The sequence below is a fragment of the Salvelinus alpinus genome, chromosome 1, assembly GCF_045679555.1.
Source record: "Salvelinus alpinus chromosome 1, SLU_Salpinus.1, whole genome shotgun sequence".
Lineage (NCBI taxonomy): Eukaryota > Metazoa > Chordata > Actinopteri > Salmoniformes > Salmonidae > Salvelinus > Salvelinus alpinus.
Window position 1 is genome coordinate 30,680,452 of NC_092086.1, and position 21,065 is coordinate 30,701,516.

At 47.6% G+C, this 21,065-nt stretch overlaps 1 protein-coding gene across 1 annotated transcript in view; it reads right to left on the bottom strand.

Moving 5' to 3' along the window:
* Nucleotides 1–1,085: 1,085 nt before the first annotated feature.
* Nucleotides 1,086–21,065, bottom strand: part of LOC139559282 (testis-expressed protein 2-like) — a 29,753-nt gene continuing 9,773 nt past the window's right edge. Inside the window, exons 3-5 of the mRNA XM_071375180.1 lie at nt 6,541–8,251; nt 1,261–1,461; nt 1,086–1,157 (exon numbers count right to left, since the gene is read on the bottom strand). Coding sequence (XP_071231281.1) covers nt 1,086–1,157; nt 1,261–1,461; nt 6,541–8,226 — 1,959 coding nt within the window. The 5' untranslated portion in view covers nt 8,227–8,251. The remainder of the gene's footprint in view (nt 1,158–1,260; nt 1,462–6,540; nt 8,252–21,065) is intronic.

The following is a 21,065-nucleotide window of genomic DNA, read 5'->3' on the forward strand; positions in this document are numbered from 1 at the left end:
TTCAATATAGTCACATAATTTTACTTCCTCATGATGCCATCTATTTTGTGAAGTGTACCAGTCCCTCCTGCAGCAAAGCACCTCCACAACATGATGCTGCCACCCCCGTGCTTCCCGGTTGGGATGGTGTTCTTCTGCTTGCAAGCCTCCCCCTTTTTCCTCCAAACATAACGATGGTCATTATGGCCAAACAGTTCTATTTTTGTTTCATCAGACCAGAGGACATGTCTCCAAAAAGTACGATATTTGTCCCCATGTGCAGTTGCAAACCATAGTCTGGCTTTTTTATGGTGGTTTTGGAGCAGCGGCTTCTTCCTTGCTGTCGATATAGGCCTCGTTTTACTGTGGATATAGATACTTTTGTACCTGTTTCCTCCAGCATCTTCACAAGGTCTTTTGCTGTTGTTCTGGAATTGATTTGCACTTTTCGCACCAAAGTACCTTCATCTCTAGGAGACAGAACGCGTCTCCTTCCTGAGCGGTATGACGGCTGCGTGGTCCCATGGTGTTTATACTTGCGCACTATTGTTTGTACAGATGAACGTGGTACCTTCAGGCGCTTGCAAATTGCTCCCAATGATGAACCAGACTTGTAGAGGTCTACAATTTTTGGCTGATTTCTTTTGATTTTCCCAAGACGTCAAGCAAAGAGGCACTGAGTTTGAAGGTAGGCCTTGAAATACATCCACAGGTACCCATCCAATTGACTCAAATGATGTCAATTAGTCTATCAGAAGCTTCTAAAGCCATGACATCATTTTCTGGAATTTTCCAAGCTGTTTAAAGGCACAGTCAACTTAGTGTATGTAAACTTCTGACCCACTGGAATTGTGATACAGTGAATTATAAGTGAAATAATCTGTCTGTAAACAATTGTTGGAAAAATTACTTGTGTCATGCGCAAAGTAGATGTCCTAACTGACTTGCCAAAACTATAGTTTGTTAACAAGAAATTAGTGGAGTGATTGAAAAACGAGTTTTAATGACTCCAAGCTAAGTGTATGTAAACTTCCGACTTCAACTGTATCTTAAATGACCGCGTTTTCACGGATTTGATTATATAATCGTCGAGCCCATTCAAGTGATTAGGGGACAGGACCCGGAAGTATGACGTAGGACGTCACTTGCACATCGTATTTCCCTTTCCCTCCCTCTGTCTTAGACATACACAAACAAAATTGCGCATCCATCCGCAAACGACCATACAACACGTTCCACAGACAGATGGACAGACAGACACACAGACACACACACACACACCTTGCTGTCGGTGAGGTCGTAGATCTTCTGGCTGATGTAGGTGACGTCAGGTTTGGGCTCGTTGTGCGTGGCCCGCCGGGCGATGTTGCGGTTGGGTTTGGAGAGGCGCAGGGTGGAGCCCTCCAGACGTACATACACAGAGTGGGTCAGAGTGGCATGGTACATTTCTAGGTCATAGCTGGACATCTGGTTCATCCAGCCCTGTTAATGGGAACAATACACACTGTTAACTCTCAGACCGACGCATGGAACAACATGGAGACTAATAATATGCACAAATGACATACACACACACACAAACACACACACACACACACACACACACTAATTGGGGAGTGTGATGGGCTGCAATACAACCACATAACCACACGGTCTCCAACTTTTAGCTGACAGTCCTGGTCCATACTAACATCATAGTGAGAGAATCATCCAGAGCATGTTGATATGTGGAGATAGTATCACAACATGGCTTCCTCTAAACAACAACAACGGTCTGTTCAGTTCTCTTCAGAGACGGGGAGACGTTACATCATGAGTTACATCATGGGCATGATGACATCATAGCGTGCCTGTGGGTGAGAGCTGACCCGTATGACCCCTCCTTTAGCTGGCTATATTCTGTGGTTCCACAGGCGCTATGTTGGGGCTGTGTTCCACAGGACCAGAGAGCCTCTCTCCACTACAGCTGTAGCCTGAGGCTATTGAGCTCATGTGCCCACACGGGTTCAAACACACACGCACAAGTACACACACACACTCAAACAAGAACACAAACACACGCTTACATAACCGCTAGCCAACCGCTAAGCGTGTCTCCTCTGCTTCAGTTTCCAGCACATTGACTGGGTTAAAAGGAGAACGTTTGACAAATCAACAGACCATTTAATCTGTGAGGTTGTTTCAGGGCAAACCTCAATGCAGCTGGAGGGAACGCTATATAGCCTCAGTATGTTGTTGGATAGCCCAATGAGGATATTAGATTAGTCATTTAGCAGACACTCTTATTCAGAGTCTTATTACAGTATTGAGTGCATACATTTTCATACGGATCCCCCATGGGAATCAAACCCACAACCCTGGTGTTGCAAGCACCATGCTGAGCCACACCGGACTTTGATGTATTTCTTATCCAGCCAATGTTTCTCTATCCCACTGGGAAGCCACCATTGTGAATGCTGCATGAGCATTCAGGAGAGGTTGTACATCCCAATATTTAAGCCAGTGTAATGTTTAATGGTGTAATAACCCAAGCCTACTGAAAAGTACTGGTGTGGATATTAGGATTCATGGAGGGAGGAGAATTGTTACCTTGGCAACCATGCTGTTTAGCCATTCAAGAGAGGGAAGAAGACGGATATCTACAGACATATACTGAATGGCTTCCTGTCCAATCTGATAAAGTGAGTAGCCATCCTGAACTTTAACGACAAACAGAGACGCGATATGGAGAATTGGTTTGCGGCCCAAATGGCAACCTAATCCCTATATGGTGCACTACTTTTAACCAGAACCCTATGGGCCTTGGTCAAAAGTAGTGCACTACATAGGGAATAAGGTGCCATGTGGGACGCACAGTCTTGGAGATCCTCCCTACTCTCTCCGAGTCCCACTGGGGAAAAGCCAGCCATGTATCAGCTGTTTATCTTGTAGACGCTATCAGCAACATGTGCTCAGCTTGCTAACTCAATAGAAGCTGCAGGCTATCTGTCCACAGTGACGACAGGTACTACTAGGGGAAGGACACAGCCTATCTGTCCACAGTGATGACAGGTAATACTAGGGGAAGGACACAGCCTATCTGTCCACAGTGACGACAGGTACTGTGGCGAAATCCTGCACTTAAGTGCGCTGCCACTTTAAGAGCGCATGAGCAGTAGGAAGGAGGAGATAAAAGAGCTCGTTAAGCTCTATTGGAGAGAAGCTATTGATTGGGGCGACAGTTTTGGTTGTGTGTTATGCTGCAGAGTTTGTTTGTTTATCTTCAGCGTATGTGGTTGTACAGTGTTTGGAACAATCCTCGGTGTGATCGCTCGACAACGTGGTTGTTCTCATGTGGGACCGCGACGGTTATGGATCAAAGGGATTAGTAGCAACATTGTTGCGAAGCGTTCAACTACAACCCAACACTCCATTCGGACAGTCAGACCGTACACCTGCAACCTCAAGACCACAGCTAAGACCTCTCTTGTTCCCTTTCTCTCTTTCTCTTCCCGCTATGGTAGTGTGTATATGAACACCACACATTCATACCCTCTGCACTCCTTCCCTGGAAGAGAATACAAACTCTTGCAAATCCTCTGTGTGATGACTGGTTTCATTTGTTATTGTATGACGTTGCTGTTTATTTGCTCTGCCATTATTGTTATATGAGGTATGCTTGGTGGGGTTACCAAGAATTGTGGAAGGACTGTGCTGTGATGTGGGATCTACAGGGTGTGTATTCTTTTTTCTCTCCGCTGGCTATTTGGTCAACAGGCTACACTCTAGGCAGTCTCTTCTGTTGATGTGTGTGGGTCTGGTAGTGGTACTCTCGCTGTTCTACTATTTTCCTTTCGGCAGGGTTAATACCTGCCTGGCGCCCGAACAAAATCTTCTTTACCTTTCTCTAATTAACACCGCTACAGTACTACTAGGGGAAGGACACAGCCTATCTGTCCACAGTGATGACAGGTACTACTAGGGGAAGGACACAGCCTATCTGTCCACAGTGATGACAGGTACTACTAGGGGAAGGACACAGCCTATCTAAGATGTCAGGCTATCTGTCCACAGTGATGACAGGTACTACTAGGGGAAGAACACAGCCTATCTGTCCACAGTGATGACAGGTACTACTAGGGGAAGGACACAGCCTATCTGTCCACAGTGATGACAGGTAATACTAGGGGAAGGACACAGCCTATCTGTCCACAGTGACGACAGGTACTACTAGGGGAAGGACACAGCCTATCTGTCCACAGTGATGACAGGTACTACTAGGGGAAGGACACAGCCTATCTAAGATGTCAGGCTATCTGTCCACAGTGATGACAGGTATTACTAGGGGAAGGACACAGCCTATCTGTCCACAGTGATGACAGGTACTACTAGGGGAAGGACACAGCCTATCTAAGATGTCAGGCTATCTGTCCACAGTGATGACAGGTAATACTAGGGGAAGGACACAGCCTATCTAAGATGTCAGGCTATCTGTCCACAGTGATGACAGGTATTACTAGGGGAAGGACACAGCCTATCTAAGATGTCAGGCTATCTGTCCACAGTGATGACAGGCACTACTAGGGGAAGGACACAGCCTATCTGTCCACGGTGATGACAGGTACTACTAGGGGAAGGACACAGCCTATCTAAGATGTCAGGCTATCTGTCCACAGTGATGACAGGTACTACTAGGGGAAGGACACAGCCTATCTAAGATGTCAGGCTATCTGTCCACAGTGATGACAGGTAATACTAGGGGAAGGACACAGCCTATCTGTCCACAGTGATGACAGGCACTACTAGGGGAAGGACACAGCCTATCTGTCCACAGTGATGACAGGTATTACTAAGGGAAGGACACAGCCTATCTAAGATGTCAGGCTATCTGTCCACAGTGATGACAGGTACTACTAGGGGAAGGACACAGCCTATCTGTCCACAGTGATGACAGGTACTACTAGGGGAAGGACACAGCCTATCTGTCCACAGTGACGACAGGTACTACTAGGGGAAGGACACAGCCTATCTAAGATGTCAGGCTATCTGTCCACAGTGATGACAGGTATTACTAGGGGAAGGACACAGCCTATCTGTCCACAGTGATGACAGGTATTACTAAGGGAAGGACACAGCCTATCTAAGATGTCAGGCTATCTGTCCACAGTGATGACAGGTACTACTAGGGGAAGGACACAGCCTATCTAAGATGTCAGGCTATCTGTCCACAGTGATGACAGGTATTACTAGGGGAAGGACACAGCCTATCTGTCCACAGTGATGACAGGTATTACTAAGGGAAGGACACAGCCTATCTAAGATGTCAGGCTATCTGTCCACAGTGATGACAGGTACTACTAGGGGAAGGACACAGCCTATCTAAGATGTCAGGCTATCTGTCCACAGTGATGACAGGTACTACTAGGGGAAGGACACAGCCTATCTAAGATGTCAGGCTATCTGTCCACAGTGATGACAGGTATTACTAGGGGAAGGACACAGCCTATCTAAGATGTCAGGCTATCTGTCCACAGTGATGACAGGTATTACTAGGGGAAGGACACAGCCTATCTAAGATGTCAGGCTATCTGTCCACAGTGATGACAGGTATTACTAGGGGAAGGACACAGCCTATCTGTCCACAGTGATGACAGGTATTACTAAGGGAAGGACACAGCCTATCTAAGATGTCAGGCTATCTGTCCACAGTGATGACAGGTACTACTAGGGGAAGGACACAGCCTATCTAAGATGTCAGGCTATCTGTCCACAGTGATGACAGGTACTACTAGGGGAAGGACACAGCCTATCTAAGATGTCAGGCTATCTGTCCACAGTGATGACAGGTACTACTAGGGGAAGGACACAGCCTATCTAAGATGTCAGGCTATCTGTCCACAGTGATGACAGGTATTACTAGGGGAAGGACACAGCCTATCTAAGATGTCAGGCTATCTGTCCACAGTGATGACAGGTATTACTAAGGGAAGGACACAGCCTATCTGTCCACAGTGATGACAGGTATTACTAAGGGAAGGACACAGCCTATCTGTCCACAGTGATGACAGGTATTACTAAGGGAAGTACACAGCCTATCTGTCCACAGTGATGACAGGTATTACTAAGGGAAGTACACAGCCTATCTGTCCACAGTGATGACAGGTAATACTAGGGGAAGGACACAGCCTATCTGTCCACAGTGATGACAGGTATTACTAGGGGAAGGACACAGCATATCTAAGATGTCAGGCTCCTTTCTATGTGATCTGCCTTAAATATACCTTGGTCGTTGCACAACAGAAAAGTATGCCTATCCATGACAATATCTTTATTGTTGCATTTATAAATCTATTATCTATCCTCTTGGGTAGAAAGCTTTCTATGTCATAACCTTACACAACAAATACAGGGATAGGCTGTTCAGTCACAAACTCTGGTTCTGGAGAGTTGAGCAGGCTTTTGTTCCACTCTTATACTAATACACCCTTTACAGTTTTTTCCCAATTGCTTTGGCACTAATTTCAGACGTAAGTCGTCACATTTCTAAATACTTAGCACTAAACTGCTAACACAGTGACCTACCTTAAAGATTCCAGGTTCTTTGATATCCAGCTGGGCCACGTTCCACTGCTCCCCCCTTCGTCTGCCCTGCCTGGTCCCACTGCAGCTGGAGACCTCCGGAGCCGACAGCCACACCACCAGTATAGCCAGCATGAACCCTGCTGCCACCCCCTGCACCACCGCACACAAATAGGGTGGCAGGGGGAATACCAGGTAACTGTAGACTAGACACGTGAAGAAGAGGAGGCCAGTGATGGGCACGTTTGGTAAGTCTTCCTCCTCTTCGTCGGACTCGGCTTCACTGCAGACGCCCGTGCTTCCCGTTTGGATCTGCAGGGACCCGGGCCGCTCCCCATCCGGTGTCTCAGTGTCAGTACAGAGCTCAAAGTCTCCACTGTAGAGCTCACAAAACTCCTCGTCCTCCAGGCGGACTAGGGCCGACATGGAGCAATGACCCAGGGCGAGGGAGGAGGACCTGGGGAGAGGAGGAGGGGAGGAGACCCGGGAGGTCCTGGAGGACTTGGCTGGAGGAGAGGAGAAGACAGAGTCTGCTGAGGCTTCACCAGTAGGGGTCTCCTCTTCCTCTTCCTCTCCTTCAGAGTTTCCCCCCTCCTCTTTGATGCTGTAGCTGTTGTTGCTTTCTGCATGCCCATTGAGGCCTGCCAGGTTGGTGAGCTCCGTGGCGCTGAGGGAGAGGGAGCGGTGGGTAGCGGAGGCACCCCCTCCTGTACCCCCTCCCTCGGCCCCGCCTCCAGCCTCGTCGCCCATGAACTTACTGAACAGCTGCATTGGCTCACACATGACCTCCGACAAACGCCTCCTAGTATCCTCGATCCTGGCCTCCATCTCTTGCACCTTGAAGAAACACCTCCCGTCGGCCGGGGAGTTGAGGGGTGAGGAGGGGGCCGTCTTGGAGTCACCACCCCCAAACGTGGTGGAGCCCATCGGCTGGCCCAACTGCTTGAAGAGCTGCAGGTTGTTGACGCGGGAGTCTGGAGGTGGGCGCTGCTGGGAGAGAGATGGTGGTGAGTGCGCCTCCTGGTGGTCGGGCCTGGTGTTGTCCGTGGAGAGAGACTTGGCGAACGTCTTCATCAGGTGGTGGCGGTGGCGTCCGGCAGAAGAAGGAGGGGCAACCATCATTTCATTGGACAGGGACCTGAGGCTGAGGAAAGGCTTGGAGGGCAGGGCTGCAGAGCGAGACGGGGAGGAGGAGGTGGAGGAGGAGGTGGGAGGGATCGTGGGTCTTGTGTGATCAGAGGGCCAGGAGGAGCATGCGGGGGGGGACTGGAGGGGGGTGTGCGTGGAGGAGGGGAGGATGGGCAGGGCTGGGCTGTGGGGTAGAGTGGTAGAGGACACAGCAATGGTAGTGGTGGTCCCAATCCCTCCAGCCTCAAACAGTAGCTCCTCGCTGGCTTCTAAGGTCGTCACGATGCCCTGGTCCTCAGTCCTCCCCCCCATCACACCCAGCCCTTCTGACTCCTCTCCTGCGGAGGACGATGACACAGACGCCCCAAACCCATACAGCTCCTCGTCCTCGTCCTCCTCTTGTCCCAGGGCGGAGAAGTGGATGGTGATGGTGTCCCGGGAGAGGGAGCGCTGCACCTGCAGCTTGGGGCCGGGGGGCGGGCGGGGGGGCGTGGAGAAGGAGGGGGCACTGTCAGCAGCATGGCCGTCCTTCCTGCTACTGTTGCTGCCCTGGCTGGTCATGACCACACTCCACAGGGCTCACAGCCTGGAGAGGGGGCGAGAGAGGGGGAGAGAGAGGGAAAGAGAGAGAGGGATGAGGGAGAGAGAACGAGTGGTGCGGGAGAGGCAGGGACAGAGAGAGAGAGACAGAGAGAGAAAGAAAGAGAGATAGAGAGAGAGAGAGAGAGAGAAAGAAATAAAGAAAAAAGAAAGAAAATATGGGTTTAAAGCCAGAATCCTTAGCTGCTACATCGATTTTTGACCATTGATTCTTGAGGAACATAACTTATAAATGCCTCATGAGTTTAGTTCAACTGTCGTACCCCATCAGAACCAAAAATGTACGTTTTTTTTACTCTGAAGTTTGTCGTTTAGTTTAGTTTAGTTTATTAATTCGACCATTTAAAAAAAACAAGCACACATAAAACTTAAAAGCCATACATGCACATTAATAAAATCATCGAGGATAACACACAATAAAGTCTGGGACTTATTTCCATTGTGGTCTTCTTGAGACAAGATGGCTAGACAAGATCGAACACAGTATGGCAGTGAAATAATAAAACAAAAACATAGAAGAAGAACATCTATCTCATCATTCCAGTTACATCATAGGGGTAAACAATATATATAACAATATATTATATGTAAACAATATATATGTAAACAAAAACTATATAGCCTCAAAACATGGTAACAACTGTCCTTGCATCCACAGCGCTGTCTATGAATTTGAGAATAGTTACATTTCTCCAGGCTCATCCCTCATTTTTTTTTACCAAAACAGAGGCTAGGGTGTCCACGTTGTCATTGTTTCAATTAAGGATTCTAGCTTTCAATTAAGGATTCTAACAGGCCACCACGTTTGCGCTGCTCGTTCCCGCTGCTCGCTCCGTGGATAAAGGAATGCTCCTACCACTGTCTCTCCCAAGCATCTTTGACCGGTGTTTTCACATACTGCCTGTATCCACAGCTCTAACTGACTTGATTAGTAAAGTGCAGCCAGGATCCATTCAGCGAGCAAGTCCTCCTCTTTCTCTCTGTTTATCCTACTGGTGCATGTGTGATCAAGTGTGACTTGCTGTTGTGTGTAGGTCATGTTGAAACACTTAAATCAACACTATATTCTACATGAGCATCAATATGGTTTTTGAAAAACTACTCCACAGATATAGTTCCTTTGTAACTTGTGGATAAAATCTTTACAGCCCTGGACAACAATGAACACGCTCTCTGCATCTTTTTAGATTCATCCAAAGATTCTGACACGGTTGATTATGAAATGTTACTTTCTAAATTGCATTATTACGGTTTTCATGATTATACATAATTGGCTTTATAGTTCTATTTATGATAGAGAACAATTTGTTCATGCAAACGGCTGTGCATCAACCAGGGCCAAGATATCCTGTGGTGTGACACAGGGTTCGATAATTGGACCTTTGTTATTCCTAATCTATATCAATGACCTTGCTGCTGTGTCTTCTACCGTACTTCTCATTCTCTTTGCTGAGGATACCACTTAGATTTTATCACACAAGAATTTTGATTAATGAAGCCAACTCAGGCATGGCCACATTTTCTGAATGGTTCCAGATAAACAAATTATCTTTAAATGTTAAAAAAATCTAACTTTATTATATTCACTAGTAAGAATAAGAAATATTGTAAAAAATACAAAATAAAATAAAAGAAGCCAGAATCTCAATTGGTGGGAATGAAATGGAAGTCACATCCACTAGATTCCTCTGAGTTCTAGTTGATGAAAAGTTATCCTGTAAAGATCATATTCAATTTGTCACTAGCGAAGTGATGAAATCTGCTGGTATCATCAGAAAGACTAGTGGTTTGGTTCATCAGGCTTGCTTCCTAACTCTATACTATAGCTTAATTGACCCATATCTCATTTACTGTAATATTGTCTGGGCCACTAAATATGCCTCCTAACTACACAAATTACTCATCATACAAAATACATTTGCAAGACTAGCCACCTCCTCTAATTACCTGGCTCCATCTGCACCTTTCTTTAAGAAACTCAATATCTGTCACGGCTGTTGAATGATGAGGACCAAGGTGCAGCGTGGTGAGCGTACATTTTACTTTATTTAAGAATGACGCCGACAAAAAACAATAAATCATACAAAACAAACTGTGAAGCTAAAGGCAATAGTGCCAACAAACAAAGACAACTTCCCACAAAGAACGGTGGGAAAAAAGCTACCGAAGTATGGTTCCCAATCAGAGACAACGATAGACAGCTGTTCCTGATTGAGAACCATACCCGGCCAAAACATAGAAATAGAAAATCAGAGAAACACAAAACATAGAAATAAAGGACATAGAATGCCCACCCAAATCACACCCTGACCAAACCAAAAAGAGACATAAAAAAGTCTCTAAGGTCAGGGCGTGACAATATCTTGTCTATTTACAACATTAATGTACACCAATTATGCACTTTCATCTACAAATACTCATACCTCCCAGACAGTTGACCTTTCAATGGATTCTTCCAGGTTCATTCTGAAATCCATCTATATAACACAAGACACTGTGATAACCTTCACCCTCCCCACTGCCGCACCTCACATAGTCAACTCTCTATCAGATACAGAGGCACCATACTCATCTTAACATTGCCAAAATATCACCATCCCTCAATAACTTCAAGCGAAGACTGGGGGTCAGCCTGATGAACCAAACTACTCAGGAATCTCCTCCATAAAGCCTAACTCTCACACATTCACATGCACACACACATTTAAACAAAGCATTTGCTTTTGTTTTTTGAGATCACTGATCAATTCATTTATACATATATAATTAGTAGGTTTATTAGGTTCTGTTTTAACAAACCAATTTTATTTTTGTACTTATGCATTGAATGTCGTTTTTTTGCTGTTTGGTTTTCATATCAGCCCTTGGGCATCCAAGCACACCTGCACACTGTTCTTTAGACTTGAGTTTCTATCTGTATTGTTGTCTATCACTTGTTTTCTTTGGTGCAAATAAATACATAAATAAATCACTCAACAAAAAAGGAATTCAGAATGGTTATTACAGAAAACACTGCACACAAAACACACAAACTGTAATGAATGCGAAATGGGCCGTGCTGTGAGCCCCGGCTGGCAGATCATACAGTAACAAGCCAGTCATTGTTTTTCCCCACCAAGGCTGAACCACAGACAATAATCAGTGAGTGATTTCCTAAATTAGGCGTGGCGTTGTTATTGAGTTATTCTAGATGTTTATTCTTGCCCATTGTATAATTATCTGGGTAGCCATATTAGACACACACACACACACACACACACACACACACACAGACACACACACACACACAGACACACACACACACACACACGGAGGCTGGTGAGGGGAAGACGGCTCATAATAATGGCTGGAACGGAATGGTATCAAACACATGGAAACCATGTGTGATGTGGTTGTTACCATTCCATTGATTCCGTTCCAGCCATTACTATGAGCCCGTCCTTCCCAAATAAGGTGCCACCGGCCACCTGTGACACACACACATATACACATACACACTCCCCCTCCCCCCAAATATACAAATACACACATCTCTCAAGCCTGCAAGTGGTTGATAAAAGCCTCTAATGGAAGATGGAGAGATAGACACAATGAAACTGGTGGGCTGTGATTGTTTCTTTATTTCCCAGAAAGCCTTTCTTCCCACCAGAGGCTCAGCCTGAATTGGTTCTCTTTCATAACCATTTGCTGGACAGAATGACAGTGTTTGACTCTCCTGCATGACCCTTTTTTTTGCTGGGCTGAAATATGTTTTCTCTAAAGTGTCTAAGCGTGTGTGTGTGTGTGTGTGTGTGTGTGTGTGTGTGTGTGTGTGTGTGTGTGTGGTATTTAAGTCATGGCAATGCAGGCACAAGAGATGGAGGGAGCGAGGGGGCGATAAAACGACGGATCAAAAATAAGGAAATAGAGAGCCACAGGGGCCTGTAGTGGTAGCAGAGGACCTTCAGAGACTAGTCTTTGAAGAGGAATTCAAACAGGGAGAAATGCTTTTGAAGTGAGAGTACAGGCCACAGAACAGGGCCGAGGCAAGGGAGGGTGAGAAGGAGGGAGCTGTGGATCGAAGGATGACATCCTGGTGATCAAAGGTTAAACGACAGACTAAAAGATGAGAGGTAAAAGGGCAGAAAGATTTGCTTGGCTACCCAGACTCATTGCTCCGACCAAACGCTACGCCACGCCCACGGATGTTAGTTTCTTCTCCGCAATGAGTCTGGATCTGAGTACCTCCCTGACCCTTCACCGAATGTAAACACATTCGGGGCCGTCTGATGATTGGTCCAGAAACCGATGGGTTGGGCCAGAACACACGTGGGTAAAGTGGCGAGGTGAAAATTCGTCATTGGTTTTGATACTCTGATTGGTTAGAGACGATCCAGTCGCTGATGGCTTTGTTTTGTACGACGCCCCTCGTGCCCCTGGTCACCACAAACGACTTCAATGACGGCAGTCTCAGACTAAAGTATGTAGCGAACGACAGAGCAACGGAACAATGCAGTGTGCGTCGTCAGGCTACAGAAAGATCAGATTGAACCATTGAAGCAGATTTCTGGATTCAACAGCTATAGGAGGACAGCCAAACAAATTCATCCAGAAAGTCAACCAGGAGAGGAAGAGGATCCCACACAAATCAACACAGAGCCTTAGTGCTGAGCATCTGACAACGCACACAGATCTACTGTTGCTTATTATCACTACAGTGTCACTGTGGAAAACGATTGACAAAACTGAAAACATCTTAAAACAGAGGAGGTTCCATGCAGGTTACAGGGATCTTTAGCAGCTATAACGCTAAAATGCGCTGACCAATGGAATAGGAGCAATCGTATATATATTTTTGCAAACAAGCAAGGCACGTAACCCTAATTGCTCCAGTAAGTCGCTCTGGATAAGAGCGTCTGCTAAACGACTCAAATATTAATGTAAAATGGTTGAAAACTGTTGAGAGAAACACTCCAAGGTTGAGATCGTAAACGCAGTCCTAAGCTCTTGGTTGTGACAGCTAGGCTATAAGAGGGGCTCAGAGCTGCAAACCTGGTGGAGACAACACACTCATCCAATTAATCAAAGCAAGGCCACTTTAATCAGCTAAAACCTGATTTACCCTCTGCATCTCAGCCACAGACAGACAGACAGACAGACAGACAGACAGACAGAGAGGGAACAGAGATGGGGGAGAGAGAGGGAACAGAAATGGGGGAGAGAGAGGGAAGGAGAAACAGCGGTGAGATGGGGCGGTTAAATAATTGCCTACTTACATACATTGTCAAAGAAAAGTTACCATGCTTCTGAAAATAGTTTATGGTAGTGGTTTCTAGTGAGCAACATGGAGCCTGTAGCCAGTTAGATTGTACTGAGACAGTTTGAAGGGTAGACTCCATTAGATTAGGGGAAAGGGGATACCTATTCAACTGATGCGTTCAACCAAAATGTGTCTTCCACATTTAACCCTCAGAAAGGTGCGAGATTCAAACCAGCAACCTTTCGATTAATGCCCCAACGTTCTTAACCGATAAGCGATCAGACATGAGAGTGAGGAAACAGGAGAGAAATCTGGTTGGTCTGAGACATTGAGGAAGCTAGATTAAGACTAAGAGAGAGAGAAAGAGAGACAGATTCAGTATGTATGGTTAGTCTGAGGTAAATGAGGCTAGATTAAACAGAGAGAGAGAGAGAGAGAGAGAGAGAGAGAGAGAGAGAGAGAGAGAGAGAGAGAGAGAGAGAGAGAGAGAGAGAGAGAGAGAGAGAGAGAGAGAGAGAGAGAGAGAGAGAGAGAGAGAGAGAGAGAGAGAGAGAGAGAGAGAGAGAGAGAGAGAGAGAGAGAGAGAGAGAGAGAGAGAGAGAGAGAGAGAGAGAGAGAGAGAGAGAGAGAGAGAGAGAGAGAGAGAGAGAGAGAGATTCAGTATGTATGGTTAGTCTGAGGTAAAGAAGGCTAGATTAAACTGAGAGAGAGTGAGAGGTAGATAGAGAGAGTGAGGTAGATAGATAGAGAGAGAGAGAGAGAGATATATATATATATTCAGTGTGTATGGTTAGTCTGAGGTAAAGAAGGCTAGATTAAACTGAGAGTGAGAGGTAGATAAAGAGAGAGAGAGAGAGTTTGCTGAGTCCACCCATTACTACTTAGCATTGAGCTCCACACCAGTGAGCCTGTCTGTTCTGTCACAAAGACACAGAGTTACACATCATCCACAAACACACAGTGTGTATTTCACTGCATCCCCACTCTCTGTCTATATATAGTTCTCTAATTAGAGAGTCAGTGGTGTGTATTTCACTGCATCCCCACTCTCTGTCTATATATAGTTCTCTAATTAGAGAGTCAGTGGTGTGTATTTCACTGCATCCCCACTCTCTGTCTATATATAGTTCTCTAATTAGAGAGTCAGTGGTGTGTATTTCACTGCATCCCCACTCTCTGTCTATATATAGTTCTCTAATTAGAGAGTCAGTGGTGTGTATTTCACTGCATCCCCACTCTCTGTCTATATATAGTTCTCTAATTAGAGTCAGTGGTGTGTATTTCACTGCATCCCCACTCTGTCTATATATAGTTCTCTAATTAGAGTCAGTGGTGTGTATTTCACTGCATCCCCACTCTCTGTCTATATATAGTTCTCTAATTAGAGAGTCAGTGGTGTGTATTTCACTGCATCCCCACTCTCTGTCTATATATAGTTCTCTAATTAGAGAGTCAGTGGTGTGTATTTCACTGCATCCCCACTCTCTGTCTATATATAGTTCTCTAATTAGAGAGTCAGTGGTGTGTATTTCACTGCATCCCCACTCTCTGTCTATATATATTTCTCTCCCTCTCCCTCGCCCCACCTCTCTCACTCTCTCTCTCGCTCAGAACAGAGCACTCAGCCATGCCGGATCAAACCGGTTCTGTCTCCCATTCATCATCATTGCCATCTCACAGGCAGAACTAACTGTCAACGTCTCCAACCTCTCCAGGATCAAGACAAGCTGTTGCCATGTCAACTGTGAGAGAGCTCCACTCTACCATCTCTAGCTCTACTATTATCCTCAGGTTCCTCGTTCTCAGAATCTGACCTTCAACAAGTGTTTGTTAGCGACAACTGTTGGTTAGAAACAGACAGTTCTGTGTGGAGTATTTTCAAGTTCCTTACAGAGTGGTAATGAGGAGGGGAGGGGAGGGGAGGGGAGGGTCCTGTGACAGTCTCTGAGAGGGAGCTGAGGAGATCCACACAGATAACCTCACTTAAGTAATACTAATGTTGTGGAATGGTTGTTTAGTCTTATGTGATGACAGACTAAGCTGGGGGGATATAGTGGATTTGGTGTGTGTGGTTGTTTAGTCTTATGTGATGACAGACTAAGCTGGGGGGATATAGTGGATTTGGTGTGTGTGGCTGAGAGGTATCAACCTGGGATCAACTGGTTTTCATCTTTGCCTTTTAGCATCGATAGAAATATGAAAGTGGTAATGTCATTGACAGATACACCTCAGGGAGTATAGAATGTACTGGAGGATTAGTGTGTTGAAGAATACTAGGAGGGCTGCCTGTGGAGTTTCAGCAGTCACTGTGTGTAAGCCTTACATATACACCATCCATAGGTCTGAGGGAGAGGGGGAGGGAAGAGAACAGAAGACGGAAGAGATGCTCTGTGGCTGATGGAGGGAGGAGGTGACGACGAGAGAAAGAGAAAGGCGGAGAGACAGATGAGAAGGTAAAATACAACATCTGAAATGAGGGCATCTATAACTGTCACTAAATATGAAAATATATCTACATTTACAACAAGCACTGGTTTTAGGATTCACTTAGAATGTCACTTTATGGGATTTGTTTAGCCATAATAAAACTTAACTGAAATCTAGGGTCAAACAAAGACTGTTGGGATTCAATTCTACTTTCCTCAGCTCTGGTGCATTAGACACCACACAACACAGACTGTCTGCAAAGCTACATGAATAGAATGAGAGATTACCATTACAGTTACATTATTAAACTTATGTATATTTGAAAGGTAATCTGCATGGGAGACTCTCCCTCCCTCTCTCCCTCTCTCTCTCCCTGCCAGCCTGCCTGCCTGCCTCCCTCTCTTTCTCAAACAAAAGCGTCAGTACTGATAGCCCCAGCCCAGTCAGCTCCTCCAGTACTGAGCCTTTGTTCGGTAATTTATTCGCTCCACTGCAGACACACTTTATAAGGAAAATATCAATTCTAATATCTACCAATCAGCTAGACAGAATGAAGACTCTTAAGTAATCTTACCAAATGGATATTGCTTCAAATTTGAATGACGAGAGTTTATACTTTCACCTAGAGAGAAGGCATGGCAAGAGAGAGGGATGGATAGAGGGATATCAAGGGTGTAGGGATAAGGGAAATGGAAAGAGTGAGAAATTTGCGAAGAGATGTATAAATGGGGAGATAAATAGATATAGAGAGATCTCTCAGAGGGTCCTATTAAATCAAAAAAGTCCATCCTATGCCTCCTGAGTCTGTCACCGCCCCCACATCTGTGGACCCCAACCACGTCTGTCTCCCCTAGCCTCCAGTCCCCATCCGCCCAGGTTGAGGTGAGCTGACTGAGCGAGGGGAAATGACACAACCAGCTATGAGAGAACCCACACAGGGTTATGGTTGGGGATTAAAACGTGTCCAGTGCAGCAGGTAGAGTATGGACAGCACCTGTTTCTGAATAGGCAGGCTGAAGCAGGTTTATCAGCAATGCAGTTAGGCCTAGCAAACTAACAGATCAGAGACATATGTCCTGAGGACCACAGCCTTCTACCTCAGCATCAGGACCACAGCCCTCTACCTCAGCATCAGTACCACAGCCCTCTACCTCAGCATCAGGACCACAACCCTCTACCTCAGCATCAGTACCACAGCCCTCTACCTCAGCATCAGGACCACACCCCTCTACCTCATTATCAGGACCACACCCCTCTACCTCAGCATCAGGACCACAGCCCTCTACCTCAGCATCAGAACCACACCCCTCTACCTCATTATCAGGACCACACCCATCTACCTCATTATCAGGACCACAGCCCTCTACCTCATTATCAGGACCACAGCCCTCTACCTCAGCATCAGGACCACAGCCCTCTACCTCAGCATCAGAACCACAGCCCTCTACCTCAGCATCAGGACCACAGCCCTCTACCTCAGCATCAGGACCACAGCCCTCTACCTCAGCATCAGGACCACACCCCTCTACCTCAGCATCAGGACCACACCCCTCTACCTCAGCATCAGGACCACACCCCTCTACCTCAGCCTTAGGACCACAGCCCTCTACCTCAGCATCAGGACCACAGCCCTCTACCTCAGCATCAGGACCACAGCCCTCTACCTCAGCATCAGGACCACAGCCCTCTACCTCAGCATCAGGACCACAGCCCTCTACCTCAGCATCAGGACCACAGCCCTCTACCTCAGCATCAGGAGGCCTCACGGTCTATTGCACAGCTAACACTATACTATGCCTCTGCTTCTGTCCAGGATGCATGGGAGACTGCTATAGCTCTGATGACTCAGAAACATGCACACGTGCAAACACGCACACACATACAGGGACGCATGTCAAAAAGTGATTGAATTCAAATGTATTTAACCTACTGCATTGTGCGAAGACCAGTGTGAATACATACATACACATACACACATATAATGCATTCACATACACATTACAGGGAATAGGGAAAATAACCTTATCTGAATAGCAAATTCACTTTGCAATCAACTGACCTGAATTCCATCTGGCCTAGTAGCAGCTATAGTGTGTGTAGAGTGAATGTATCTCTACTGTGTGTGTGTGTGTGCGTGCGTGCGTGCGTGCGTGCGTGCGTGCGTGCGTGCGTGCGTGCGTGCGTGCGTGCGTGCGTGCGTGCGTGCGTGCGTGCGTGCGTGCGTGCGTGCGTGCGTGCGTGCGTGCGTAGACGTAGTCTTTGTACGTATGCGTGTGTGTTTTGGACGAATCTCCAGAATCTGCTTAACAGGAAGAGAACACTTCCTGCTCTGAGAGAGCCTCAACAGAAAGGGACGTACCACCCTGGTCAAACACAAGTAACTAAATATTTAACTTAACAATTCTTCCAAAAGCAATGAGGGACCAAATCAGAAGTCAACACAACACAGGATCATGTTATGTAGTTATTGAAACACTGGCCTCTGTAGATGGAAAGCAGCTGAAATCAGTCTGCCTCTGTCACGATCGTCGTTAGGTGAAAGAGAGGACCAAGGCGCAGCGTGATATAAATACATCTTCTTTTTAATAGAAGAAGAAACGAACACAAACACAAACTAGACAAAACAACAAACGACCGTGAAGCTATCAAACGAAAGTGCAGACACAAGCAACTAACGTCAAAACATAGACAATTACCCACAACCTACCTAATGCCTATGGCTGCCTAAATATGGCTCTCAATCAGAGACAACGATAGACAGCTGTCTCTAATTGAGAACCAATCCAGGCAACCATAGACTTACATAAACACCTACACTGAACACAACCCCATGAACTCTACAAAAACCCCTAGACAATACACACCCTACACTAGACAAAAAACACACAAACATCACCCATGTCACACCCTGACCTAACTAAAATAATAAAGAAAACAAAGATAACTAAGGCCAGGGCGTGACAGCCTCACAGTAAGGCTAACAGAACCAATCGATAAGCAAACACACACACACACACACACACACACACACACACACACAGACACACACACACACACACACACACACACACACACACACACACACACACACACACACACACACACACACACACACACACACACTCACTCCCTTGCCCTTGACCATCACACAGGAGAGGCCTCCATGTGCGTACTGAACACAGATACCATCCTACACACCGGTTGTTAAAAGAAGCAGTCGTGACTTGTTTCCTTAAGGCTGAGTGCTGAGACAGTCAGTCAGAGATGGCTGGCCAGACAGTCTCAAGCTGAATGTATTAGACTTGGAGAGATCTTACAGCCCTGCAGCTCAACCTGAAAAGCTCAATACACATAGTTGATAGAAGTAGCCATGATGCTAACCTCATCCCCAGGCATTGGGCATTAACATACGTGCATGCAAACACACAGACACACAGAGAACCCCCCCCCCCCCCCCCCCGCCCCAACACACACATCCCCCACACCATCACCCCCTATTCACCCTCTATCCCCTACACCATCACCCCCTATCCCCCACACCATCACACCCTATCCCCCACACCATCACCCCCTATCTCCCACACACACACCATCACCTGCTATCCCCCACACCATCACCCCCTATCCCCCACACCATCACCCCCTATCCCCCCCACACCATCACCCCCTATCCCCCACACCATCACCCCCTATCCCCCCCACACCATCACCCCCTATCCCCCACACCATCACCCCCTATCCCCCACACCACCACCCCCTATCCCCTACACCATCACCCCCTATCCCCCACACCATCACCCCCACACACACCATCACCCCCTATCCCACACTATCACCCCCCATCCCACATACCATCACCCCCTATCCCCCACACCATCACCCCCTATCCCCCACATCATCACCCCCTATCCCCCACACCATCACCCCCCCCACACACACCATCACCCCCTATCCCCACACTCACCCTCCCACCCGGCCCCCCCCCCCCCCATCCCACACCCACCATCACCCCCTATCCCCCACCCCACACCATCACCCCCTATCTCCCCACCACACACCCATCCCCCACCCGCCCCCTATCTCCCCACACCATCACCCCCTACCCCCACCCCACACCACACCATCACCCCCTATCCCCCACACCATTACCCCCCACCATCACCCCCTACCCCCCCCCACACACACCATCACCCCCTATCCCCACATCATCACCCCCTATCCCCCACACCATTACCCCCATCCCGCCTATCCCCCCACACCATCACCCGCTATCCCCCACACCATCACCCCCTACCCCCCCCCACACACACCATCACCCCCTATCCCCAACACCATCACCCCCTATCTCCCCACACACACCATCACCCGCTATCCCCCATACCATCACCCCCTACCCCCCCCACACACACCATCACCCCCTATCCCCACATCATCACCCCCTATCCCCCACACCATTACCCCCATCCCCCCCACACCATCACCCGCATCCCCCACACCATCACCCCCCCCCCCACACACACACCATCACCCCCTATCCCCAACATCATCACCCCCTATCTCCCCACACCATTACCCCCTATCACCCCCTATCCCCCCCACACCATCACCCGCTATCCCCCCCACACCATCACCCCCTACCCCCCCCCCCCCACACACACACCATCACCCCCTATCCCCAACACCATCACCCCCTATCTCCCCACACACACACCATCACCCGCTATCCCCCATACCATCACCCCCTACCCCCCCCACACACACCATCACCCCCTATCCCCACATCATCACCCCCTATCCCCCACACCATTACCCCCTATCCCCCCCACACACACCACCACCCCCTATCCCCCCCACACACACCATCACCCGCTATCCCCCCCACACACACCATCACCCGCTATCCCCCCCACACACACCATTACCCCCTATCCCCCACACACACACCATCACCCCCTATCCCCCACACCATCACCCCCTATCCCCCACACACACACCATCACCTGCCTCCCCCACACCATCACCGCCTATCCCACACTATCACCCCCCGTCCCACACACCATCACCCCCTATTCCCCACACCATCACCCCCTATCCCCCCACACACACCATCACCCCCTATCCCGCCACACACACC